Below are 21,373 nucleotides of genomic sequence, written 5' to 3' on the forward strand. Positions count from 1 at the left end.
GACTGGAGGTCTGTTTGATAGCAGCCAAATTCTCTTTTAGGCCAGCTTCTGATGTGAGAGATTTCTAGTTTTAAGTTCCTCGATTTTCCATTCCCTCTACACAAACAACTGCCTATAATATTTCTTTCTCTCTTTAACTCTAGGACCAAACTTCTGAGCTGTTTAATAAAGAAGGAACACCGGTTCCTAATTTTACAGCTTCAGAGAACAGGACTGCAGCTACCGAGGTATCAGTCAAATTGATTAAAGAAGACCCTTCACTTTGAGGGTATGTGCCCCTGAAATTACCTTGCTTTAAGCCTCTCGGGGAGCTGGGGAGAGAGGGAGGGAAGCAGGGCATTACTCTCTGTCCGGGATCCCTGGAGAAATGTGAATAGGTTGCAGAGGGGAAATGTCCTTTTCGTGTGTCCTCCCTCCCTCCCTCCCTGTCTCCCCTCACCCTCCTCGCACGCCTGTGTGTGTCTGTCTGTCTGAAACGGATCTGTCTGTCGAAAATGGGCCTGGAACTCCCTCCTGTGTTGGGATTAGGTCTTGGGGGACCTGGGGTGGAGTTACACTGCTTGCCTATTTTCATATTCATTAGAAATGGGAGGTTGCATAAGGAGCCCTGCTGAGCTTCAAGATATAAAAGCAACTTCGGGTTCCCCCTTTCAAGACAAGACAAATCAAAGGCTCGGAGGCAAAACAGCTCCCTGAGCTCTGAACGTCTTTCCCTCCCTCCTTCCTTCCCTCCCATCCACTCACCCACTCTCCCTCCCTCCCCTGCTCACAGTCCAGCCTCTGTCTAGGGAAGAGGGTCTCAAGCAGCCTTAGATGATTATGGATTTTCTGAGCGAGAAGTTTGCCCTGAAGAGCCAGCCGAGCAAGAACAGTGACTTTTACATGGGAGCAGGAGGCACTTTGGAGCACGTTATGGAAACTTTGGACAATGAGTCCTTTTATAGCAAAACGTCAGGCAGCAAATGCGTGCAGGCCTTCAATCCGCTGCAAAGGGCTGAGCATCATGTGAGGCTGGAGAGGACATCACCCTGCCAGGACAACAACGGTGAGTCGCCGTCCCAGGGTTATTCTCACTCCTGTGCTTTGCCTTCCCTGGAGATGTATGTACAGGGGAGGCCAGGGCTTCTCCTGCCCCGGGAGACCAAAGGCAGCTGCGCAGCCTGTGGGTGCTGGCATGCGAGGGGCTGTCAGGTAGTAGTTAATAATAATAATAATAATAATAATAATAATAATAACAACAACAACAACAACAACAATAATACCACCACCACCACCGGGAAAAGGCGATCACCTACTTCAAAGCGCCCTTTTCCTTTTCGTGCTGCCCCTCCGGCTGCTGCCCTCCCTGCCGGCTCCGGGCCGGCTCCCCCGTCTTGCGCCCGCCGCCACCACGGGAGCGGCGGGGCGCGGAAAGCGCAGCGCCGAGCACGCAGGCACAGCCCGCCCGGCCCCGGGGCCGCCCGCCCGGGGGACCGATAGGCCGGCGGGGGAGGAACGGCCGGGGAAGGGCCGCGGCGGCGGAGCGGCGGGGCCCGGCGGCTGCGGGAGGGCTCGGCCGCGGCCCCGGCCCCGTCGCCCGCCGCCCCCCGGCCGCCCCCCGGCCGCCCCCCGGCCGCCCCGTGCCGCTCCCGCTGGCGCCGAGGCTCGGGGCCGGCGTGCGGCGTCCCCCGCGCCCGCTGGGGAGCGGCGTTTCCAGCCAGCAAACTGCTGGGAGAAGGCAGCCCCGCGTGTCGGTGGCCGCGGCACACCGGGCACGCACGGCTCTCGGCCGGCGAGGTACCGCTGCAGGGTGGGAACGGAAGGTCGCTTGATCGTGCCTGGCGCTGCCAAATAACGCTCTGCGGGGACTGTGGGGTTTTTCCTTCCGTGTTACTGAGTAATGCGTAATAGCGACTCTTCATACCCACCGAAACGACTTAGGTAATTCAAACAGCAGTGTTAAACAGTGGTTTTTTTCTAGCTGATCGGCAAGGAGAACGGGGAATATTTTATTTTATAAGCATTTAACAATTTCCCCATTATTCCAACATGATGTAAATCATGTGTAGAAAAAATAATTTAAAAAATCTTTTCCTAGCAGAATCGGGAAACGTGGTTAAGAAGATCAGCTGCAATAATGGGACTAACAATATCTTACATTTTTTGACTTCATATCGGCGTTGAAGTACTTTTTTGAGAACATCGTTTTAGTATGAAGCAGTTTGTGAGAAATAATGTCAGATTTCTGCAAGTGCAACTTAAAAAAACTACAGAAAATTGATTTATATATTGGAGTTTTTCTTAATTAGCTCATTTAATGTGTGCCTTGGGGGCTTTGGGGCATTTCCTATCTATGTGTGTATTGATGGTAAGTGTCTAAAAATTGTGTTTGGTTAAAATCAGCTCGGACTGAAAGAAATTACTGATAACGAGAGAAAATCTTAAAGCAAGCTTCTTATCGTATGTTACATGCCATCTTTGTAGATTTTAATTTCAGTAGAGTTTTAATTTTTTTTTCGCCCGTTTCTGAGAGAATTAAAAATGCCCTTTCGAATCTTGTGACATATCGCATGACTTTTTCGGTGATGTGAATGTGTAAAAATAGAAAAAATAGGAAATGTTTTCATTTCTTATTAAGAAGCTACAGAGGAATATTTCTTATCTCTACCACTCAGATATTACCTACAGACAAATAGTTCCTGCAATCCTTATACAAAGTATATGAAACAGTCTCTCTTAATATGTTAACATTTTGCAGAAACTCGCTGTATTTTGTAACCATAACAAACTTAATTGGAAACAATTCCACTTTACAAATCCAAGAGAAGGTATATGGAATCTTTTGAGTTTGTAAAGTGAAGTTAATTTTCGGTTTCATTTGTTTCTTGATTTGTCAGTTTACAACTAGTTAGTTTACTTTACAGTTAGTTTGTATTTTCATAGAAAAAGAGTTTTTTAAATCTGCTCCCGAGTTTAAAGGCACATTTGTCAATAGCTTTATGCCACTTATACAAAAATCTGGTTTGGGCTAAGATTCCTTATCTGTGCAACTCTAGTTGAAGCTGATTTCATGGATTATTAACTACTTTGGTGGCAGAGTAAAAATATTCAGGTATTCTCATGCAGTCTCCTTACACTGAAAGATTTTAGATGATATTTTCAGACACAATTCTCAGTTAAAATTCAATGTGATTTAGTACTTTTTACTCTGGTTGTGGTTAATTTTACAAATTCCTCTTCCACGATCTCGTGTAGAAATACGCAGCCACATAGAATCTGGTTCCTTGTGAAACTGTTTTGTGTGAACCCTCGACTCCAACCCCCCCCCCTTTAACCAGTTATTTCCCTCCCCCACCTTGTGTACAGTGAACTATGGGATTACTAAAGTGGAAGGACAACCTCTTCACACAGAGCTGAGCAGGCCCATGGACAATTGCAACAATCTCAGGATGTCTCCGGTGAAAGGGATGCAGGAGAAGGGGGAACTGGATGAACTTGGTGATAAGTGTGACAGCAATGTTTCCAGCAGTAAGAAGAGGAGACACAGAACAACTTTCACCAGTTTGCAGCTGGAGGAACTGGAGAAAGTATTCCAGAAAACTCACTATCCTGATGTCTATGTAAGAGAACAGCTAGCTCTGAGAACAGAGCTCACTGAGGCCAGAGTCCAGGTAGGAACCAAACTTCAGCGTTTCCATGACAAGTTGTGCATTGTAGGAACTGGTAAATGGTGCTCTTGGGGATTGTACAAAAGCCCATAAAGCTAAAGTAAATACCTCATTTTGCTTTATTTCTTTATGGATATGAGCTGTTATGCTGCAGTACTAAAATAACTTGTTATTTTTTAAAATAGCTTGTGTTGCTGTTCTAGAAACTTGTTTAAAGGATGAGAAAACAACATCAATAGTAAGGCAGTCTTGATCTCTGGTAGTCCTGTTTTACTGTCAGAATTCCAGGCAGTGAATACATGAAGCGTTACGTGTAAAGATCCCATTAAAGAGATGTGTTGCATGTAGTTCAGACTGATGACGATGCAGAACTCGGCCGTAGAGGACTCTGTGTGTTACGGCATGAAAAGCATAATCTAAAAAGTAATCATATTCCTTATTTAGATCCAAAGAACATGCAGTGAAACTGCACATACGTAGATGTTTATAAATATATATATGTGTGTGTGTGTCTGCGTAGAGCAAGGACGTAATCCTTTCATCTCTGTTGTATGGAATGAGCTTAAAAATAACAAAATTGGGAAGTATATTTGCTGGTTTTAAAATTTACATAACCAATGGATAATGTTGTTCTAATTTTTGGAACGAAACACACTGTTGACCACTTTGTGCAGTATTTGAGTATCTTAACTGTGTATGAACTTGATTCATTCAGTATGTGCTCATACAGTAATCTCAACAATTACGGCTTTGGATGTGTACTGGTGAAGCTAAATATCTAAGAAATGCAGCCCTTCCCCCGTTCAGACATCTTCCCTTAGGAAAGGGTGTGAGCTGCATTTTGTGAGTTTATCCTATTTTTAGAGATCTTCCCCATTCTGGTAATACTCATAATTTCAGTTTAGGAATAGCAGTCCTGTCGATTCTTACAGACTGGGATTAATTTTTTTAATTTAGTGACTTGAATATGATAACAACTTCACAACTTGTAATTAAACACATACTCACACATGCATATAAAGAAATAGACGTCAGTGCACATGCATACAACTGAAATTAAACCAGGATCACTTTCAGAAACGAACTCAGCTAACTAATTTTATAAAGAAGTGTTCTTTTCATCTCTAAGAATATTCATCTCTGAGAATATTCATCTCAGACAGCATATTCACTGTTGTCATTGGAAAATAGAGTCCAAAACAGTGTGTCAGTTACATCGATACAATATCAGTGATGCCAATGGAATTTAGTTCAGTGGCTTTTAACTCTTCAGGCTCTGTGCAATCCCTCTCCCTCTGAATTTGGTACAGTTTTCTAAGTATGAAATGAATCCTTCCATTCATTAGGATTTAGGCTTGAATTTAAAAAAAAGCTTGCATAATGTTAAAACATTGTTCTAGCAATTGCATAATTCTCCAAGGAGAAATTAATATTCAGAACAGGGAGGGGAGAATTGGGCTAAAATGTGTCAACTGACTTTTTAATCACATTTTTTTCTAAGTTTTAGAATCTTCATATGGTAACAGTATTAAAAATAAGAGGGTAAATGTGAAAACATATGTCTTCACCAGATTTTCACAGAATATCTATTTCTATTTTATTTAAACATGTTCTCCCCTTTCTTAAAAGATAACTGATCTTTGCATTTCTCATGTGCTAAATATGAAAGGAAATGGTGATCATTTTTATCCAGAGTAGCAACAGTATTCCATCACAAGTTTAAGCAATTTAAAAGACCTTACATCATTAGAGGCAAGCATCTGGCAATGCAAGGATAACAAGCAGCAGATTTTTACATTGCTTTGTGGAGGCAAATGGTTACTTTATCTCTGCCAAGAGTCAGTTTCTAGTAAAGTGATGTAAACAGAAACATTTTGGGGGATTGTCAAAGGAAAAAAAAAGTGTGCTTTTTTCTCGTTTAGTTACTATAAATTCAAGCAAATTGTTTGATTTAGTTTAGCAGAGTGATCAGCTGGATACCTTATCCACATTTCCCTTCACCGCCATTTCATCAAGATCCAATTTAATATTTGTCCTGCATACATGCAGAGAGAGCCAACCTGAACCTAATTTATCCAAGTTGTTCTCTTTCCTGCTGCATGTCAGTGAAGTAATTGGCACCCATTTTAAGGAGATTGTCAAGGTCTTTTTCAATGAAAGAGCCTCATTACTAAATTCCCTTAGCGTGTTCTTGATGCCTCCTGTGGAGGCAGGAGAGTTTTTTGCCTTTTCTTTTCTTTTTGCTGAACCTTAGGCATCATAAATAATACAAATTTACCAACGAGGTCCCTAACAATATATACTCAGCCATTACATGCATGGGCCTTGCTTTGATTGCCAAGTACATTTTAAAAGATTGCACATACTAAATTTGCAACAAGTCCTTGGGAATTAAAATGAGCAAAATTATGGCCTGGTTGCTTAAGCAGCATCAAAGGACAGTTGAGATCTCCAAAGATCAAGGCAAAAACTGAATTATAAAACAAAAAATGTTATTTTAAATATCTCACCAGCAGGGATCAGAAAGTATCCCTCAAAATGGGATTCACAGGCAGTGTCTACATAAAAAAAACCCTATTCATTTATGTATCTATTCAAATGAATTCATGATCCATTTAGCAGGAAGACTAACCAATGTCATTGTTTCCATTAAAAAAATAATGGTTCTGTTAGTAGTGTGACTTCTTTAAAAAGAGTTGGAATGAGTTTGCTCATAGCTGACCAATAAAGACTTAGTTGGATAATACTACTTTTATAAAGGAACAGCTACTTTTCTTAGCAATCCCTTTAATTCATCAGGATAAGTCTTAGCCAGTCCAAACTAAACTGTTGGAAAGACAAAATTTTTTTTGAAGACCACAGGACAATGACAGCTATCAGTCACAGCAAGAAATGTGCATATAATAGGTTTTGAGATAACACCCGACTCTCAAAATATTACAGAACAGCCCAAAGGTTATTTAAGCATAAAGAAAACAGCTTTTAGTTGACAAGAAGGCATTGTTTCAGGCCTAAATAATTTCATAGTCTAAATGTAAAGTGCCGTTCTGTAGTTTTCCATTGTCAAAAACATAGATATTTCCTAACACAAATGTGAAAAAATGTCACGATAGTTTTAAAACTGTCTGTGATCTCATGATTTTTTTACTATTTTCCTGCCCTATTAACCTTCCTTATAGAAACTTTTTCTGCTGCACGAACTATTGTCCTGGTGCCAGCTTTTCCTGCTTTTTCATTATTGCACTTGATAAAGATTATGTATACCTGTAGGAGAGAGATCATAGGTAGTCATATCAAGTCAGTGGGCATGTGAAATTATGAGAAAGTTTCTTTACAATTTGACTTGCTGCTACTTGGTGATTTTCCTCTGCAGAACTGAACTCTGTCAAAATTAGCACAGCCTGACAGACCAATCTTTCCTCTGTGCTTTTTTTTTTTTAAGGCACTAGAAAGGAAATTGCATATACTTTTAAAATAGCTAGGAATAACGTAAGCAGGTCTGACATTGAGAATATTGAAACTGCGAGAAATTAATCCTCAGGCGGAGAACTTCCTTTCTTAGATAAACAGAGATTTTGAAAGTTACTGTCCAAAATCTCTTGGCTTTTTCCTAAGACTCTTTGCAGAATATGTAATTGAGTTTACCTTGATGACTGTTTCCTCATTTACTATAGGTCTGGTTCCAGAATCGAAGAGCAAAATGGAGGAAAAGAGAACGCTATGGTCAGATCCAGCAAGCTAAGAGCCATTTTGCTGCCACCTATGATATATCTGTTCTTCCAAGGACTGACAGCTACCCTCAGGTATGGTAAAGACCAAGTAGTACTTTGGTTCTACATTTACCTTCTCTTCCATCCTTAGACACACATGTGCACAGAAGATGCATGAAGACTTTCCCGTGTTTAGCTTTCTGTGTTCTTTAGACACGTCAACAGGACCTGTCACTGTGAACAAGAGTTCCGACATCCAATATGAATAATTAACTCTTAAAATACAAGTATTTTTGAAAGAACAGTCTTAGGATCTGTGGGATTTTGCATAAGTTATGTACTGAGAATGGCTGGCAATATGGTTGTGCAGTGAAGTCTTCTGCACATAAAATTACATAGGGATTTGAATCACTTCTAGGTCCATATGCAAATTCTGGATGATGTCTAGACCCATTGAGATTGACAGGAATGATGTAATTTTATATAATAAGGTCAGAATTTAACTTCTGGGATATTTATATTCACAGGTACAACTGTCTTAACTCTGGTTTTATATGCTTTAGTAAGATGAGGCATAAACTATGTGATCTCTATGTGAACTTCCTTCTGATGTATTAAACATGCACAATTTCTTTATGGACCTTAATAGACGATTGAATACAACAAGTCTTCTACTAGCATGAAACCATATTATGGCCATGTACAATCAGAATTGAATGTATATGGATGGGAGAGGGATGCAGGAGCTCCCTCGGACAATGGTAGTTTGTTTAATTTTTTTTATTTTTCAGTTCTCAGTTAGTATATAGTAAGGTATTACTGTGGAATGAGATCAGAGTCTTCCGTTTCTGTTCCCCAGTCCTTTGGTTTACTGCCTTGCCTCACTCTCTGCTATTGTTTTTCTGCTTGCTTGTTTTAGTACATTGAATACTTTTATTCTGAAGCCATTGTTTTTCATGTCTCTAGCTTCCCATTGTTTTTACCACATAATTAAAAAAAATAAAGCACCATACAAAGCAAAAATCTTGTATGGGTCCCTGTGGTAGAGTCTTTCCACTGCTGGTGTCCTGGTGCTCTTCTAGTTCATTAGGTAGCAGGGTCTCTGCCAGCCTTAGGAATATACTCATGTTCTATGTGGGCTTGCTGTGGTCATGCTCTGCATTGGCTGAATGTGATTAGCTTTGAACCAGAGGCCTTGGGCCCATGTGTCATCTACCTAGCTTAAAGTGCTTTACCTCTGAGGAGGTTGCATGTTACTAGGTTTGGTGCCTAGGCCAGAGCTGGTTTGTGTTCCAGCAGCTCAGAACATGGGCACAACCATTTCAGATCTGGTGGCCCTTATCAGTCGGCCTGTTTTTATTTTATAAGGTAATAGTGCATTAGCCCAAATTACATCAGAAACCACTGCATGATACACTCTGTGTTTAAGTAGGAGTCTGTGTTTAAGTAGGAGGACACAATACTTGTTTGAGACCTACCTAGCTGGAGGTGTGCAAAAGACCTTAAGCACTCCTAGGCAGATTCAGAAAGACATAGATGCACAGTCACTCACAGATCTCACGCAAGGTCTTCAAGTATCTTTTGAAGGCCTTTCTGACTTATCTATGGTATCACGACAGATGATACAAGGAATAGGACTTAAGCTTTGGGCTTTGTATCCCTGACTCAGTTCTCTAGACTAAATTTTGTCTCTCCAAGCTCATCTTGTAATAGGACTTCATCCACAAATTTTCCCAACTGACAGAAGTTTCATTAGCATAAGATAATGGAATAATGCAAGTCATTGGTAAGCACTTAAAATGGTTGTCCTAAAATTAATGTTTTTAAAGAAGAAACACTTTTGAATTATATGAGAATATAATCCATAAAAACCTAAACCCAATGAAATATCTATTCTGTACTTTCAGATTGTTAAAAAGATGAGTGAGTTCACTGTATTTCTATTTATGAATTTGTTAAAAAACATCTTTCCTAGGCTGATGACACAATTAAGTTTCAGCCTGGCAAAACTTTCTATCATTAATTTATAAGTTCTTAAAAACAGGAGATTGAAATGGAAATGTTGGTACGATATCTTAAATAAAGCATCTCTAAAATGTTTAGAAATATAAAATGTATACTCATTCATAAACATAAATGTGTAGTACTCACTCACTTACAACCACAGACTAACACACTGCAGGTAAACAGACAGGCATAAACATGTAATTGAGGCTGGTCACCTGCATGAGAAAGTTGTATTGTACTCTACTGTTCTTCATGAACAGGAACAAGGAGCTGAATGAAGGTGTGAGTCCACTTTACATTGGCTGTTTCAGTTGATTGCTTGCATGCATAGTTTGGCTACATGATGAAAACAAGGTATCTTACTCCTCAGTGAAGACGGTGGCTACTTTGCTGTATACTGGAATATGAATAGGTATCCAGGCAGTTATCACAGAACAGTCAATGCAAGTTCACGTTCTTGCTAACCTGGTGGTAATTCTTCATAGTTTCACTTTCTTAAATCCTCACCTTCAGTAAAACCATGTGTGTATCGTATACATAACATTTCCAGTGAGAATGTTTGAGGCAACGAAAATCTGTATTAAAAACACAATGACCACTAACATCACTACATTCAAAACTTTTGAGGTAGATGTCCGTTTATAAGTGCCTCACTTATGGAAAACAAATATACAGTACATGACTTGCTATAAACTCCTTAATCTATCCTCAGTTCAAGCAGAAAGTGATATTTAAAATTGTGATCTGCATGTTTGGTTTTAGTGTTATAGATTGATTTCCCAGAACAATTCCATTATTTCAGTACAGTTAATGCAAGAAAGGAAATGACACAACCTTTTTTTCTTTTTTTCCTTTTTCCCCTTTTTTTCCCTCTTTTTTTTTTTCTGCAACCAAGCACTCTTATTGTAACATTGACATCACTAAATATTAGAAAGGCTTTGCCACACTTTTGAGTAACTAGCCTTTCTTGGGGATTGTGTAACACAGATCACTAGAGCTTGTTTATGAAGCCTTTATTAACATGGGGGAAAACAGACTCTCTGTTGCTGGCAAAAAAATATAGGATGATGTTGAAAAAGGATAGAATCAAGCTGAGATATTTACTGCTGTGCGGCAGAAGGAACAGGAACAAATATGAATTTCTGGTGTGAATTATATGAAATTGCAGTTTGAAGATCTCTGTTTTGAGCTCCACCACGGTTATGTTCCCAAAACAGACATCCCGCTTGCATTCCAGCAGAAACATCAGTCTCTTTTGCAGTCAACAGAGGGTGTGGAGACCCCTGCTTAGTCTCTTCACCAGTTATCTTCATCAAATACAAATTAAGAACATGATGCTGATATGTCTTGTGTGACAATATAAACCTGAAAGGTTTTCGTGTGAGGAAATGATCTTTTCAACTTATTTCAGATAGAAGGTTGGCTCTGAATCAGAGGATGGTTGAGGTTGGAAAAGACTTCTGGAGGTGATCTGGTCCAACCCCCATTTCTATAATCCAGTCTAATTTTGCTATTAAATTACACATCTTTATCTTCAAAATAGTAATAAACAATTTAGGGTTTTTTTTCTAGACCATAATTGTTTGCTTTGCTAATTCAGTCTAACTTTAATTATTTTTACAGTATACTGACTTTAGGTGTCACTTATTGTGCAAAATAGTTGCTCAGCTGGCTGCCAAGAAGTTAAGTATCTCCTAAACTGTACAAATTCTGCACATATAGATCTTCCATTAATTATGTTGGCAACACCTGGATTGCAGAGGAGGACAGTTAGTATTCCAGGATAATAATCTGTTATTCGCATGTTTTTTCTAGGCTTTAACATTAAAAATACCTCAAAGTTGTTAAGTTTTCAGTAGAGGAAATATTTAACTTTTGACAACATTATGCTGAAAATCAGATTTTTTCTAGGAAAATGTTACATACAGTACTTTTCATTCATTTTAGTAAAAGGTTTCAGTTTCATTAGTTTCAGTATTTAAGCTTCGTTTCTCTTGCAGATGCAACACATTGTGGTCTAAGTAATCTTAAGTGCACTCAGAAAACAATTCACTGGTTAAAACTTTTATCCCAGACATTTTGAGACTCATTAGCTAGCAATATTCTGCTGATGATATGAAAGCTAAGAGGCAGCATCCTAAAATGAGTGAGGAAATGAGTGCAGATTCACTTCATGGAGACCTTTATTTCAACTCACCTGAGCAAATGTTAGTGAACAAGCAGTACTTGATTTGGTCACCCAAATACAGAGCTATTTAAGATGTCTTGGGATATCTGAGACACTTACAGTGCTGATGAACAGGACTTACAAGAAGCATGCACCCTTCAGAGGAGGCAGCTGGTGGTCAGATAGATATTAGACACTTGTGTTTAGGAAACTTAATCAAAGAGATTTTTATGCCAGAGGTGGGTTCCCTTTAAAGTTTGTGAAAATCTGGTCAATTAAGTTTTCTCTTCCTAAAGTATAAGGTATAAAATAGGTAAGACGATCTCTAAAAGCGTATTTTTCTCTCTGATGCCTCATTCAGCTGCAGACATCTATAGTTATCTTAGATGGATCTATATATTATGTGTTGGGAGACGAACAATAAAAAGGTTGCTTAGCATTGCTCTTCTTTCACCTTACTGGTCTTGACTACTTTTGCTGTCCTATGCCTAGTGAGAAGGCTAATGTGACAACAGGTACTTGACAGATTTAATGTTTAAGTATGAGAAGTAGCAAGGGACCAAAAAACCTAAGACTAACTTTCATTTTTATCTCCTCCTTATTTACCCACACGAGAGTGAAATTTGATCAAAAGCCTACACTATTATCACATAGACCTCTAGCTTTCCCTGTATGAGTTAAATTTATAAAGATGTCATCTTTATAAATGTAAGTGCATTGGCATATAAATAAACATTAAATTGTATCCTTGAAAAGCAGATCTAAAGGGCAAAGTTTTTCCCCCACCTAGTCTCTTTCCATACTTTGCATCTTCTTGCTTGTTCTTTGAGTCTAGTTCATTTGTTGTCATTGTTCTTCTAAGTTATTTTGAAGGGGTTTATCCTGTCACACTGTTATACTTTCCCTCTTACTATCACGTGTGAAATGTATTGTTTGCTTCTCGTACTTACTTGAAAATGCAGGCTAGAGTTGGATAGGACTGAATTTAATTTTTTTTTGGTGGAAAAACCCAGCCTAGTGCAGGTGGGAATCCCAAGAAGACAAAACCATTTCAAAGGTATGGGAACTGGAGTGATACAGAAGGTGTAGAAAGAAGGGAGAATGTTGAAATCTGAAAAATAGAAGAAGGAAGAGGCTGAAGTTTACATTCCATCCACCAGACTGATAAATCAAGTTAAATATGTTGAACAGCATGGCATCACATGATTTGTTTTGGCAATCAAAGAGTGTAGAAGTGGTATCAGTATACATGTGTTATGTACTAAGTCCTTGGATCATCATTACAGTTCTGCTCTAGCCTTAGTACATATGGGTAATTCTCATTAGCAATAATCAAAGTTACATGCTCCAATTAAATCCTTCATATGGCATATATTAGACACCACATGTTATATGACTTAAAAATTCTTTTAACTGTAGTAGACATATAAATGACAGTTAATCACAATAGTTCATTAAGGCTATGGGTACACTGATTAAGTAGGAGTAGATGTGGTAGACATATCTGAGCTAGCTTCAAAGAAGTTTTATCATATACTCATGCTGTCTAGCTGTGACAGCATGGAGCTCAGGCTGGGCCACCACCTGGATGGTATGCTGCTTGCTGCATATGTGCTGACTGTTGCACTGCTGTGGCTGATCTTCCAACAAGAGTAACACTTCTAATCTTTTTGGGTGGTGTCTGTTCCACACAAAGTAGTTTGTGCACTGTGCTTTTATTTTTTCTTGCTTCTAAACCATCACTGTATGTGGTCCTCCTCGCAGTCTCAACATTCGGTTTGTTGCTTTTTTTTTTTTGTGAAACATGCATTTCTGTAAGTCTGTGAGTGACTTTAGCTGGGGCTTAATTATAAGGCAAATCCATTTTTTTCTGAGATAGAAACTTCTTTTTAATGATATTTTTCAAAGTATGAAATTTTGTCTTTAAGTGTATCATAGACATGAAATATAATTAATTCTTATCCTAACTGGCCCTGAGATTGCAGTAGGGAGAAGTTGCAGTTTATCTACAAAACATCCTGTACAAGAATGAAAGCTTGATGACTTTTCAAATTCTGCATTGTTTTGTACCTTAGCAAACTTGTTAAGCATGGAATCAAATGAACATATTTTTATTTTGTTCACCATATGTAAAGCCTATGTGTGGACTGAATGGGTCTATCACATATTTAGAGCTGTAGCATTAAGCCTACACTTAAGGGCCAACTAAGCACTACCAAGGGCCAACTTGCATTTTATGGACATATCTGAAAATGGTGTGCTGCAGCTCTCTCATATGTACCTGAACGCAATACAGTACAGATGATCTTCACATGTCCAATGGATCCTATAAAATGATCACAAATTACACCAAGAAATATTTTGTCTAGATATAAAGGAAAAAATACAGTGAGAGTGGTAAAGCCTTGGAACAGGTTGCTCATAGAAGTTATTGAATCTCTGTAGCTGGAGCTACTCAAAACTTGACTGAATGCGGCTTGAGTAACCTGATCTAAATTCAAAGTTATCTGTGAGCAAAGGTTTGGAATAATAATCCCAGAAGTCCTTTTCAGTTTAAATTATTCTGAGAATCTATGAATCTGCAAATTCGGGAAGTACAGGCAAATTTCTGCCCATATTTTGGATGTTCTTAAGAGGCCCCCAGAAAAAAAAATACTGTGGGAAGTGACAGACCAAATTAATTTTGCTGATGGAGTAGGACCAACCTATAGATCATGAGTTGTAAACTAGCAGTTTTGAGCAGTTTAACAGCTATTGCATTTAATCTGCCTGAAGTAGTTCCTTGTGCAAGCACAGGTTTCATGTTTTTTGGCAGTGCAAGGATTGTTGCTTCACACAAAGAGAGGAGTGACAAAAATTTAGCAAACCAGTCTCTTTGACATTCATATGTTTTCTATAATAAGGGAAATTCTTAACTGTTACGTTAGTGCCACTGTTGTCTCCCTTGCAGTGCCCAGGAACATCCTGAAAAGAGAGTCAATATGTAGTTTCTAATTACTTAGTGGAGTAATTATAATATATAACATAATATAACATCATAACATAACAAACATAACATAACATAACATAACATAACATAACATAACATAACATAACATAACATAACTTTATTATGTAATAGAATAATAACAACAATAATAACTTATTACTTCATATCTAGAGATCTTAAAAGAGATTAACATTTTCTTTCCCATGTGAAGCACTAAAACACATGTCCACTCAAATAGAAGGTGTGTGTGCTTGTATGTGTGCCTGTTGGAAGCAGACTCCAGTCTGGTTGGGCAGATAGCATGAGACAAGACATTTGGTGATGGGAGAACCAAAACTGGGTAAGTGATTGTACAGCTCTCAGAAAGTTTGGAGATTTGAGTTTATATGATTTCTCCAGGTGCTGTGTAAGAAGGCTGAAGCTCCAGGAGCTTGAAATTTTAACAGAAAAAAAGCAATGACACCAAGTGAGATGACCAATTACCTCAGCTAATTTTCCTCTGCAGTGTCAAGCAGAAGGTCATATGCTTAGGAAATGATATCATAGCCATGTTAACAACCATGAGTCTCCAGTTATGTTCTTGTCACAGCTATGAAATCCTACTTTTTTTTTTTTTGCTATTGCGAAGGGGGGTTGTGTGTGTGTGTATAAAACATACAGTAGGTAAATATATTGAAGGGCTCTGGTAATTTCATGGTAACCACAAGAGCAAAGCTCAAGTTGTTTGTGATGTTAACAGAAACCAGAGATGTGCTGTATGTATAGCCTCATTCACAGTCTCTGAATTGGCTTTTATATAGTTCATGGATCACACAAGAGTTTAAGAGGAAAAATATTTTCTTTAAATTCATGTACATAATGTCCCTTTTCCTTCCAACATACCAGAAGAAGGTCTGATAATTTTGACTTATTGTAAAACATTACTGTATTTATTTTTAATACAGGAATACCTTCTGCACCTAAATTTCACCATAAGATATTTATGTTGTAAATCCTTGCTAAGAAATGAAAATTTAATATCAAAAGTGAAGTCACTCAACCAACTAAAATTAACAGAAAATTGATATGACTGAAACATTCTTTTGAAAAGCATAACTGTCTCATGAGAGAAGATGTAAAGCTTTCCTAGCATCTTGTGGCATTTCTGAAGTTAAGTTTCTTAATTTGGATTCCTTCCTCTAAGGAAGAAACCTAGGGTACCCCTTTGAAAGTTTTAGGAATGAATAGCTTGTTCACATATTTGTCTAACAAGACATTGGTATATTTTTGGATTTGTAGCTGAATTCTTTTCTCATTTACACCTGTGCAATCTCACTGAAGCTAAATTGAAAGAGATTTGTCTAGGATAAAAATATCAGGAAAATTAGTGGTGCTAAACTTAGTTTACTGCAAACCAAATTACTAGAAATATGGAAGGAAAGAGTAATTTTGTGATACCTCCAGACCACATAGGTTATTGGGCACTTTCAAACTGAGCCTCTGAACCTTTTGAAGTCTTCTCATCATGACTGTATTAAAGGCAAACTCATGCATGTTCCTATTTAAACAGATTTTTTTTGAAAATTCTTCCCATAATTATATCTGTGCAGGCTGGGTGACTGCAGCATTTGGCATAGCATTTCTTAGAAAGACATCTTAGTAAGTCAGATAAATGAGACTTTGTCGCATGGGAGTTAGCTTTGGGGATGATGAGGTCCTTCAGAATTAGCTCCTGTATTAGAAGCTGCATAGATGAACTAGTCTCTCCCTGGGCAAATTCATCCTGTTGTGGAGGTTCTGAGACTAACCATTCAGCCTGGAAATACCATCAAAAAGAACGGGGGTTTGTGTGCATGTATTTGAAATATATATTTTTCTTTATTTTTTTTTTTTTCTGGATCCTTTTTTAGCTTTATCAGCTCTCTGTTTCAATTCAGTAAATAGTTGTACCAGCAAAACCAGCTGAAGTGGAACAGCATGGAAATAGGAAGGGGCGACTTGTTTTGTAGGAAGAAAGGGAAAGAAAACCACAACAGTTGCTTAATCTGTCACTGCTGCTGCAAGAAACGTATATGTAACCATGAAATACAATAAAGTACAATTAAAAGTTTCTAGTGTTACTGAACAAAAAAAAAAACCACAACGATTTTTGTATGGATGACTGGGTTTCTGATTTTCCCAGTTCATGACTGAGACAGAATGTGTGCAGTTTGGGCTTTCAAGCAAAGTGGAGATATTCTCTGGGTCTTACAGGCTTTCAGCTGCTATCTTCTTTACTAATCTCCTGTGTACTGTAATCATATGCTATGCGGCTCCAAACTCATTAAGTCTGAGAAGGCGGTAAGCCTTACGAGTCTTAGTGGATGACTTCCCAGTTGCTGTATGCTTAACTATCACACTTTCCAGCTCTTTCAGGGTCCCTTGTTTCCTTCTTGTCATATTCTGTAAATCTATAGTAGGATCTGAGAAAACTTCCAGGCAACAGAACATTCAGGAATCCCTGAATCCTGAGCCATAAGAGATGTACTGCTCTCTTTGGGAACGTCCTGTGTATTTGAATGCAACAAACTTTTGTAAGCAAGACAATGGTTCAAATAGGTCCAGATAAGACATGTCCTTAATCCCCAGGTACACCACCTGTTCTCTGAAGATCAAAAAACAGCTTGTCTGATTATAAGTCAAAACTGAATAAAGTGGGTTAATTAAGGAGTAATAAGGCAGCTGAGGATCATGTCAAGCTGCAGAGGGTATTCCATGGGTTGGTGTTTGAGAGTCTTCTAAAAGCTGCTGAAGGGAGGAGGGAAGGATGGGAACTGGAAAGTTCTGAAACTCTCACTAGAGTCTCTTTCCTCCTGTAGATCTCAGGAGGCCCACAAGAAGGAGGAAAAATGCTTGATATCCTTCCCCAGGCACCTTATTCACTCCATTACCTCTCAGCAGACCACCTAAGATATGCAGGAGCAGATGCCTGAGGTGTGCCCAACTAGCTGTGCATATGTGTGTGTGTGGAAAGGCAAGCTGCATTCACATGAGTGGGTGTGGAAGGGTGTGTATGCCTGTACGTATGCGTGTCTGTGTGAACAAGGAATTGGGCAGACCAAGAGTTTGGGGAGATGTGTTGCTACCACGACTTTTACCCAGCCTTCTGCAGGAAAACAAAATGGAGCATTTACCGATTCTTTTTTGCTGCTGGAATTGCCAAGGAGCCCAAATTAGTTCGTCAGCTCCTGATGACCCTTGCTAGTACAACTGCTCAAAATATTAACTTTTGAAATAAGACTCTATCTCATCCTTGCTATCTGTGCTAGATCTCAGCTAGATGAGTTCAGTGAACCATAATTTATCTCTTTAACTTGTTGGTCGTTTGGTGTGTATGTGTTATTGCAAAGTAATAGGACAATGGGAAAAAACCAACTCAGCATTAGAAACATGTTTTCATTCTCTGTGTGTGTATGTGTATGTCTGTCATAATTCATTACTTACCCTGACCTCTAATTTGGCAGAAAAAAAATCACTCAACTAGAGAGATAACCTACATATCTTAAAGCCAAAATTCCTTTGTCTATGGATTTGGAACATGAAGGCAAAATTAAGTCTGAAGTGGGAATTCACTTTCCAGTGCTAACCAAAGAGTAATTGCAATTACTCCAACGTATAGCAGAGAACAATGTAGGCTCAATCCCAGTGCATCAGAGCAATGATATTCTGAAGAGACAACTGATTTTTAGGATGAAGACAAATTTAGCAAAGTAAAACAAAAAGAAAAGGATATAGTTACTGGCTGAGAAGTTCTGTACTGTGAATGAGTGCTAGAAATGTGTTGTATTATGATATTTGTACATTTTTTTAAAAAAATCAGCATTCAAGAAAGAGATATAAGTAAAAGCGGAGAAGAAATATATAGCTGTATTTGGTATAATGGTGAATGCAAGTGAGAAATGACCGAGGAAGTCAGAGTATGTCAGAAATTATATACATATACTGATAGAGAAATATAAAGAGTAGAGAGTTTAAAAAGACAGAAGGACGGCTACTGAGTGTGAAGTTTGATTAAAGCAAAGTAAATAGAGGAGGAGTGAAAGAATGCACAGTCTGAGATAATGACAGGAGCTGGCTTGTGCTAGGCCTTGAAAATCTTTCCGTCTGTCCATCTAGTAACAAATGAGTGAAAAATACCTATCCATAAATAGCGTCTATACTTAGACGATAGGAGAAGGCCTGAGACTCAGAACGAAGCTTTAAGTGACTGCCAAGTATAGAAGGCATTACACATCAAAGCTTGAATACGTGGTTACTCCAGATCTTCAGCAGACATTGCTGGTAACCACAAAGTTTGTCTCCTAGTCTGTCATGCAACGTTTTCCAGGGACACACACTGCAGCCAGTTAAGACTGACAGCTGAAACAGAAATGCCCTCAAGTATAATTTCGTATAAAAACATAATGAAAATAAATGTTATCTTAAAACCATCTTTGAAACAACTTTAGGAAAAAATCTTGGATGTATTATCAACCATGCCTGTATTTTATGAATTCATTTGTTTTAAAGTAATTATGCAAGGCTTCTCAATATTTAATTTTGCAAATACTTGTTGGGCTTTGACACTTGAGAAATCCTGGTTTATTTTGTTTACCCTTTTACACTGTTTCCTACCATTACACTAAGAAAGAATTCTGATGAGGAGAAGCTTTCATGGTGAAAACAGCTATGATATTGTACACTCTTTTGACACCTTTTCTTTGAAGTCAGTTGCGTGCTTCCACTAATTTTACTGACTGGCTGGGCTGATGGCTTCCTGAGGTTCAATGGTAAACACTCAGGATAGAGCCACAGAGCAAATGGATGACAGAGCAAGGAATACGATTCAGCAGCCCTTGCTCTTAAGTGAATGATCCAGTATTTTGACTCATGTAATGTCTTCATGGTATTTTCTAATATGATTGCAGAGAACTAGTAAAGTACTTGTTGCTTGTTTTAGAGGAGAACTAATAATGGATGTGTTAAGTAAAGCAAACCAAGCATTGCAGAAAACAAAAGATGAACTATCTAAATTTAATCTTATTCATTTTATATGTTCCAGATTCAGAACAATCTGTGGGCAGGGAATGCGGCTAGCAGTTCTGTGGTTACTTCCTGCATGCTACCACGAGATACGTCCTCCTGTATGACACCTTATTCCCATTCACCCCGGACAGATTCTGGCTACACAGGCTTTTCAAACCACCAGAATCAGTTCAGCCACGTGCCCCTCAATAATTTTTTCACTGACTCTTTACTTTCTGGGGCAACCAATGGACATGCTTTTGAAACAAAGCCAGAGTTTGAAAGGAGGTCCTCCAGCATTGCAGTTCTACGGATGAAAGCCAAAGAGCATGCTGCCAATATTTCCTGGGCCATGTAATATAGCAGTACCCTTTCTTCATTTCCTTTTTTTTTTTAATAGCAAACTGAAAACATTTTTATTTCCCATATTTAAAGGACACAACAATAAGCTGCTGAGTGTGGAATGCTAGAAATCACAATATCTAGAAATCACAATGTCTGCTTAAACAAATGCAATATAATATTTAACAATAAAATAAGAATAAACTAAATAGATTTACCATACATCAAGCTCAACAAGCCCTCTTTGTTTTGATTTTTATATAGAAATATGTTTTGTTGTACCAGTTGATGAAATATGATTATAGAACCTGCAAAAAAGAATAAAATTATTAAGCAAATATGTCTACTCCATTGGTTTTTAGCAGTCCTGTATACAAAATTAATGCTTTGCAAATGAAGACTTCATAAGGGAACAACTCTGTAAAGGGAAATAAATTTATTATACTAAAACCATGAAGTAAATCCCTAAGCACACCACGCAGAGAAGGAAATACATGATTGTTCATGTTGTAGGTGGAATTTCTAGACCTCTCAGCATTGTGTTGCTGCTCTGAGCCAGCTCTGCTGTTTTGCTAAATGCATGTTGAGCTCCTTGGAGTTATATCAATGCACAACTAATGTAACGAGAATAGAAGGTATTCCTTTAGTTCATGGACCTGAGTGTATTCCTATTAAAGATAATGAGATTTTTTTGCCAAACACATCACTAAAAGCAGGATCACAGTGTTTTATAGAGTTTTCAAAGATGTGCACAGATTATGTAAGTCAACTAGTGTTTAAATGAAATCTTTAAGGTTGTAGATAGGGTATCTTGAAACTTAGGTGACTAGAAGAGAGCATGGAATAGTACTGCGACACTTCCAACAGAATCCAGATTTAGGAAAAAACCACAACAACAGCAAAGTCTTACTTCCAATCCAGTCAGTCTTACTAACTGTTTTTTGTTATGCTATGGTCAAATTTAAAAGAAAACAGTCCAATAAGGCTTGCCAGTTTCAGTCTGTAACTGATCTTAAGATGATATAAGAGTACATTTCATTTAATTTTAGTTACAGTTTGTTGATACTTCGCTTATTTGTTTTTTTGGTGTTTTTTTTTTTTTTTTTTTTTTTTCAGAGTATAAAATTGGTTTGCTCCCTTTAAAGTTGATAGGAAAAATCTTTTCGACTGCAGTGGCAGCAGGATTTGGCTCTCAGCTTCCAGCCTATCACAAAGGAATTAAAATGTCAGCAGACTTTCTGACATTTCTGGTGGAAAAAAAAATAGAGGAGAAGAAAAATACTTTACATCTGGAGAATTGCTATCTGCTTTGATTTACTTCTCCTCCCTTTCCCCTGTCACATTCCAAGCTCCTTCAGATGAGTGAAATGTCAGCCTCTTTGAAAGCAACAGTCAGTCTCTCAGGTTCATAAAGGCAAAGTAAATTAATTGAAATAAAGAAGGACTTGCATGGCTGTGATTAGAACAGGATACAACTCTCTGGGCACCC

At 38.3% G+C, this 21,373-nt stretch overlaps 1 protein-coding gene across 1 annotated transcript; it reads left to right on the top strand.

The window, feature by feature from the left end:
- The first annotated feature begins 802 nt into the window (after positions 1-802).
- Positions 803-19,900, top strand: ALX1 (ALX homeobox 1). The gene is made up of 4 exons (XM_072881715.1): positions 803-1,045; positions 3,346-3,650; positions 7,322-7,450; positions 19,580-19,900. The coding sequence occupies exons 1-4, from the start codon at positions 814-816 to the stop codon at positions 19,898-19,900; spliced, it is 987 nt and encodes a 328-aa protein (XP_072737816.1). The 5' UTR covers positions 803-813.
- Positions 19,901-21,373: the final 1,473 nt, after the last annotated feature.

Source organism: Ciconia boyciana, chromosome 1, assembly GCF_034638445.1.
Source record: "Ciconia boyciana chromosome 1, ASM3463844v1, whole genome shotgun sequence".
NCBI classification, from domain to species: Eukaryota; Metazoa; Chordata; class Aves; order Ciconiiformes; family Ciconiidae; genus Ciconia; species Ciconia boyciana.

What these genes read in the sequence shown, in the direction of transcription:
- ALX1 (XM_072881715.1), top strand. Translation starts at nt 814, where the DNA reads ATGATTATGGATTTTCTGAGCGAGAAGTTTGCCCTGAAGAGCCAGCCG. An exon ending in ACCCTGCCAGGACAACAACG is followed by an intron (nt 1,046 to 3,345) that starts GTGAGTCGCCGT and finishes CCTTGTGTACAG; the next exon opens with TGAACTATGGGATTACTAAA. An exon ending in GGACTGACAGCTACCCTCAG is followed by an intron (nt 7,451 to 19,579) that starts GTATGGTAAAGA and finishes TATATGTTCCAG; the next exon opens with ATTCAGAACAATCTGTGGGC.